This window comes from Asterias rubens, chromosome 20 (assembly GCF_902459465.1).
Source record: "Asterias rubens chromosome 20, eAstRub1.3, whole genome shotgun sequence".
In the NCBI taxonomy this organism is placed as follows: Eukaryota; Metazoa; Echinodermata; class Asteroidea; order Forcipulatida; family Asteriidae; genus Asterias; species Asterias rubens.
The window spans coordinates 10,508,880-10,515,036 of NC_047081.1; the positions used below are offsets into that span (position 1 = coordinate 10,508,880).

The 6,157-nt window shown below is 39.9% G+C and overlaps 1 protein-coding gene across 2 annotated transcripts in view; it reads left to right on the forward strand.

Moving 5' to 3' along the window:
* The window catches only part of LOC117303827 (paired box protein Pax-5-like), a 41,301-nt gene extending 35,144 nt beyond the window's left edge, over positions 1–6,157 (forward strand). The window contains exons 5-10 of one of the 2 annotated variants that reach the window (XM_033788209.1): positions 1,344–1,516; positions 2,833–2,962; positions 3,268–3,462; positions 3,848–3,973; positions 4,473–4,583; positions 5,672–6,157. In XM_033788209.1, coding sequence (XP_033644100.1) covers positions 1,344–1,516; positions 2,833–2,962; positions 3,268–3,462; positions 3,848–3,973; positions 4,473–4,583; positions 5,672–5,970 — 1,034 coding nt within the window. In that variant the 3' untranslated portion in view covers positions 5,971–6,157. Of the gene's footprint in view, positions 1–1,343; positions 1,517–2,832; positions 2,963–3,267; positions 3,463–3,847; positions 3,974–4,472; positions 4,584–5,585 lie in introns of both variants that reach the window. The other variant, XM_033788210.1, reaches the window with a different exon arrangement.

Below are 6,157 nucleotides of genomic sequence, written 5' to 3' on the forward strand. Positions count from 1 at the left end.
TTATTTTCGAAAAGGGGTCACGCGTTTTTAAATTATTTGTTTCTTCTTTTATTTTGACGATTACTTTAATGTATGTACTTTTGTGTGAGAAGGAATAATTCATATCATCATATTTTTAATCATCACAACATACAAATAAATATTGTTACAAATGTCATCAAAAATAGGTGACCTCCTTTTTCGCCAAAGACTGAAAAGCAAATTAGGGAATGTTTTCGTTTACTTTTCACGGTTTGGGCAAATCGACAAGAGCAGAACGAAACGGGGCAGTTTTTTTTGGGCAGAAAGTTGGGCAGTATTTTATCAGGCACGAAATTATGTTCGGAGAATCGGTAATGGTTTTCACAATATGTGTGATTTGCTATAGTTAAATGCCAATCACCTTCCATTTATCACAGCTACAACCAAAACCATTTTAAAAAACTGGTTTCCCTTTTTGACGTGCATACTCTTTTTAGTTAAAATTTTCAGCTGATTTAATGTTCGGTAAAATCTTGTAATAGTACAACGATTTTACCACAAGTATTTTACCCCGGTATTCACGGACCCACCTTAAAGAATAATTCATACAATCTATAGAGAGGTTCACCTCAAATATTTTGAGCCTTTTATTAATGAATAAAATTTCCATTTATAGTTCGTAACCCCACGCTTTATATTAGTCATAAATCCGGTTTCTCAAGGTCGGCCAACCTAAATGGACGCCCTCTGTCAAGGTTGGGTGTCCATTGTTCTTATACACGCCCTCTGGTGATGGGCTTTGTACGGCTTCGGACACAAGTTCACTGCACGAAGTTAAACAAGAAATAGTATTATTGTTATTAGTATATTCTAGGAAAACGGCATATGCATTGTGTGAATTGCAGAAAGTTATTTCAGCAACTATAAACTGTTATGGTAAAATGTTTAAAATACTCTTAGGGCAAGAGTGTTAGATTTGAGAAGAGCCGTTGTGGTCTCTACGTTTCGAACACTATACTCTGCTCGTTTATAGCTCTCTTGAAGACGAGCAGAGCATGCTGTTCGAAACGTCGAGACAACTGCACCTCTTCTCTGAGCCAACTGTAACTAAAGAGGTTTTACAAAGTTGTACCCGCAAGTTTATTTGTAATAGTTACGTCCTGATTCCAGTACTTTGTGAACTGTGGATTTGTTTTGAAGCATTAAAGGGTTAATATAATAAAAAGAGGCATTACATTCATTGAATTTTTTTTTAAAGTCACCCACAAAGACACACAATGTCATTGACTTCGGAAAAACCCTCCTTCATCAAAAAAGCCTGGTGCCTTTCTATTTATTTCACTATGTTTAAAGGTTTCTTCTGTTTGGTTTATTTTCTGCAGACGAAACCGGACACGGCAAAATGGGCGGCGAGGACAAAGCGCGGGAAATGATGCGAACAAACGGAGGTGCCTTCTCCCCACACCAGATCGAGGCCTTGGAGAAAGCAATCGACAAATCGCAGTACCCGGATGTCCTCTTCATGCATCAAGATGCCCATGGCAACAGGAGACAGGTACTTTGAACTTTTTTTACGGGCCGCCTCAAAACGCCCTCTATGTTTTTGCCCACAATTATTGTGGCCGTCAGCCTTTGATTCTGTATGCACGTCAAAAATGCCAACCTTAACGAAAATTCCAGATTTTTTTTTAAGGATTCCCTTTTTTTGAATCGATTCAGATTAACAAATTTACGCATTATGAAAAGCACAATTATTTTGCAATGTTGATGTCAGTACAGAGAAAAAGGTTGCTGCCCGGCGGCAGGGCACGTGCCTCAATGTGCACGTGCGCGCGTGTTGAAAAGGTGCAGCTGCTTATGTTTGTGCAGGATTTCTAAACAGGTTGATTTCTAAAAACGTGTCTGATTAACAGAAGCTATTTTTGATGTATGAAAATCCAGATTTAATCGGAACATAACACCGGATATGGCAGGAGACATTTTGAAAAACATCAACTGAATCAACTGATAACAATAATGTTGAGCTTTGAAACCAGCGTGACGAGTATATGGATCTAAAAGGGCATATGATTGTCCAGTTGTCGAACACCCGGATATTCATTGTCCAGAATGGGTACAGTTACGCATAAATGAACACAACATTTTTAAGCAACAAATATCACAAGTTCACGTGAGCTGATACCATGTCAATAGAAGCTTTTGTTACCCCACAAAAACCCGTCCGCGTTTAGCAAACCCTCAGGGAAAAACAAGCCCAGAGTAAACAATGCACGGACATTCTCCATGTTGTCCTTCTTGTTTCTCACCACCCTCCCACAGTGGAAGTAAAACCCCTTATCATTTCAGACCACCACCGTATCCGCCAACATAATCTGAAACGCTCGAGGCATACAATTTGTTGATCCCTTCATGTTAATAATGTATACAACACTCCCATTAGAAACTTAAGCATGTTTTGAAAATTTCATTATGATTAATTTAGCTCTTTGACGAAACCTGTTTTTCTTTCAGCCTATTGAACTATTGAGAAAACCTTAATTCAGATTTCTAGGATGTGAAAACCTTCAAACAAAAACGGTGCTGTTTCCGAAATACCCCCCCCCCCCTCAAAAAAAAAAAAAAAAAAAAAAAAAAACTTTTGTTTATTAAAACAAAAAAATGCCACGTGAAAAATACATTTTCTGTTCAAGGAAATTAGATATGTTGAAAACATAGTTTGGAGATGAATCCGCGCAGCGTATCTGTTAGAGGTATCTTATATTTTATTTATTAGAACACATTGCTAACTTGTACTTTTTGAATCGTCTGATATTGCCACAATGAAAAATGAAAAATAATAATCAAAATTTGTTTATATTATTATTATTGCAGGTGACGACGAGTGAGTATCACACCCTGACGGCTGCAGCACTGAGTGGCGGCACACATGCATCAGACGTCAAACCTCACGTGTCTGACCCTCATCAACAGCACCACCAAGCGGTGACCTGTGGTTATCAAGGTATGAATTTGCACTATTGATGTGATTGACCTTGGCTAAAAAAATGAGCTGAGAATAATACCACAAAACAATATTTTGAACATTAATTTCGATTTTACCCTTTCACCGATGTGTGTTGGCACTGTATACCGAGATCTCTGAAAACAAATAACAGGCACATTACTCGGGTGGGATTCGAACCCACGACCTAAAGCAGTGTCTTACCAACTAGACCACCGAGATTCCTTGGTAGCTTGAGAGGCTGTTTGAATCCTATATTTAGTAGCGTGTTCATCGATTTAATAAGAATATTTTTAATATTTCAGCGTCAGCCTCGCACACCATCACGCCCTCAACGCCTGGTAGCACTTTGAAACACGAAGGAGCGCCCTCCAGCGGTACACTCACCGTCCTCCAGCCGGCAGCCGTCGGGACGATGGCCGGTTACAACCACTCCCTCAGTAACCATGCCGCCCTCTCTCAACTCAGCTCAGCGGCATCGAACTTCGGTCAATATTCAGGTATTAAAAAAACCATAGACAGTGCCTTTTCGAAACCACGGTTTATACTATAGGCGTCACTGGGAACGGCAGGGGAGTTTGGCAGAGCAGAACATCAGGAAGACATATTTCGAAAAGGCGTCAACAACAAATATCACTGAGACAACTGGGTTATGGTTACATTTAAAGCACCCGAGTTGTTTTATTATATCAGAGTTATTACTCAACAAAACACTGAAAAGTGAACATCAGTCAAAATGTATAGGATTTGAAAACTAGTCGCAGTGATGTAGCATCGAAGGGGTCCTCAAAATAAGTTTGTCACATTCACAATTTTACCGACTTTGTGTCTCTTGTTTGGAAACAAAAATAACCAGTCTCTCTATAAATTATTCTCTTTTCGCAGGTTCAAATTCGGGCTATCCCACTTCGAGTCAAGGGGGATACGGGTCCGGTGCTATACACACAGGCATTGGGCCACCTCTAGTTCTCCCCCATGGTGGAGGATCGTACGGTCACCCCGCCAGGGAAGGTAACTATTGTTCACGTCATTCCTGATTTGCATTTAATGAAAATTGCTTTGTAAAATAAGTTTAGACTGAATTATATACATTCCCCCGTGGGTGTACAAAATCTGTTTTGCTTCAAAGAACCACAAGTACAATTTTACCCAACTTTGGTTCAATATTCAGAAAAAGTTCTTTCATAATGGCATGAAAGGAAATACACCCAGGCTGTTCTTGAAGTAACAGAAGTGGTCATCGAAGTTGCAGTTACCAATTGTGTCCAGTGTCTTTAATATTATGAGTGAGAAATTACCTCTTTCTCAAAAACTACGTTACTTATAGAGTGACCTCTTTCTCACAATGGTTTATACTATATCAACAGCTCTCCATTGCTAATTACCAAGTAAACGTTTATACTTACAATTTTGTTTTAGTAATTACCAATAGTGTCCAGTGCCTTTAAAATATTGATGCTAATTCTTAATGGTTTTTTTTTTAAACTAATTTTTGTTCCCCCAAATGCAGGTGATTATTCCAACCAGTTCTCGTCCATGCAGTACAACCATCCTCAATTTACTTCCATGACCCCAAGCCATTACAATGACTGGCAACGGCTAAGCACACAGTCACTGCTAAGTAAGTACACACCAAACTCAAAACCAGTGTAGATTCAAATCCCGCTTGACTTGACGTCACAGGGTGTATATGTCAATGCGGCCATCTTTATGAAGCAATAGAACATTATTACTTTAAACACCAACGGTGAATAAAAATACCACTTGCTCCAACAGGCAGCTATACACTTCAGTGTTGTCGTCAGTGAATCACTTTCTGGGGCTGCGTAGTCAAATTAGAATGCTTTACCAATCTGAAATCAAGTTGCTCAGGAAATAGTCACACCACTTGTCCAATGAGATGTTCCATGCCAAAACCAGGGAATGTTTTCACGTACGAAAAAAAAAACACGGGAATATTATGGCTTTTCAAATTGGCTGTACAGTTTTAGAATTGAAATAATTATTTACAAGCCTTTGTGTGGAAAAACAGTTGTCTGAAATGCTGCCCTCTGGAGGCAGCATTTGTCATAAGTTTCAAAGATCCGACTGGATAATGCTCGGTGAGTGAGGGCAGGTTTGATTGGAAGACTGAGCTCACTGCCCAATGTCAAATTAATTTAATTTTTAAAGATTTTTTTCTGTTTTTGTTTCGATGTGCGCTTTCCTGTGATGTGTGCATGTCGTTTATTGCATAAAAAATTGTATTAAACTATTTGAAGGAATGAATATGTTGCTTTCATACACTGACTTTGACTGACAATTTTGCGTGATTTGGAATTTCGTATTCGTTTTCAGCATGATTTTTCAAAACCTTTGTAATGCGTCCTTTGTTGGTACACAGCTTCCGTTTTCCGTGAGATTTCACAAACTCTTAAAAAAAATTGACACATGCATAAATTGGTAATAGGACCAATGGGCAGCACGAACTGCATCACTCACCTGCAGTCTCCATCACGCATGTGCATACAATAATATTGACTCATCACGCATGTGCACCACTATCATTATGTGTTCCATTGATTATGTTCTTTTTTCCCCTTTTTGTCTTTTCCCATTTTCTTTACCCCCACTCTACCAACAGACCGCGCATGCCCTTAGTGTGTCCAACTTAAAATAAACTCCAACACGGCTCTCTCTATCTCGTTATGTCTTGTCTCATCCGAGCAGCTAAACCCGGGCCGAACGTCCCGACGATGACCGGAGGAGGGCAGCAAACCCACACCAACTCATCCTCACTGCAGCTCACACATGCGCAGCAACAACAGAATCGAGGCAATCAGCAGCAGCAGCTCCAACAGGGTCAGGCGCACGCGCAGTGTGACGCCCTTGGGGGTATGACGTCAATGGAGGCATCAGTGGTTGGCGGCAACCGGCTGCAGAATGTACTGGACTTGAGAACGAGTACCAGCAACGCAGCAGTAAAAGATCAGAAAGTTTCACTTGCGTGGGTAACGTTAGACCAGTGAGATGGGAGGAAGGGGTTCACGTCCCACTGGTCTCCTTATGATTACTTTTAGTATACGATCAATTTTTCATCTATGACTGAGAACAATCACATCATTTTATAAGAAATTAAATCATGCAATTTAAGGTATTATTATGAAAGTTGTTTGGTAAAATTGGGGAGGTAGTGCCTTCTGCTCTATCGGCCAG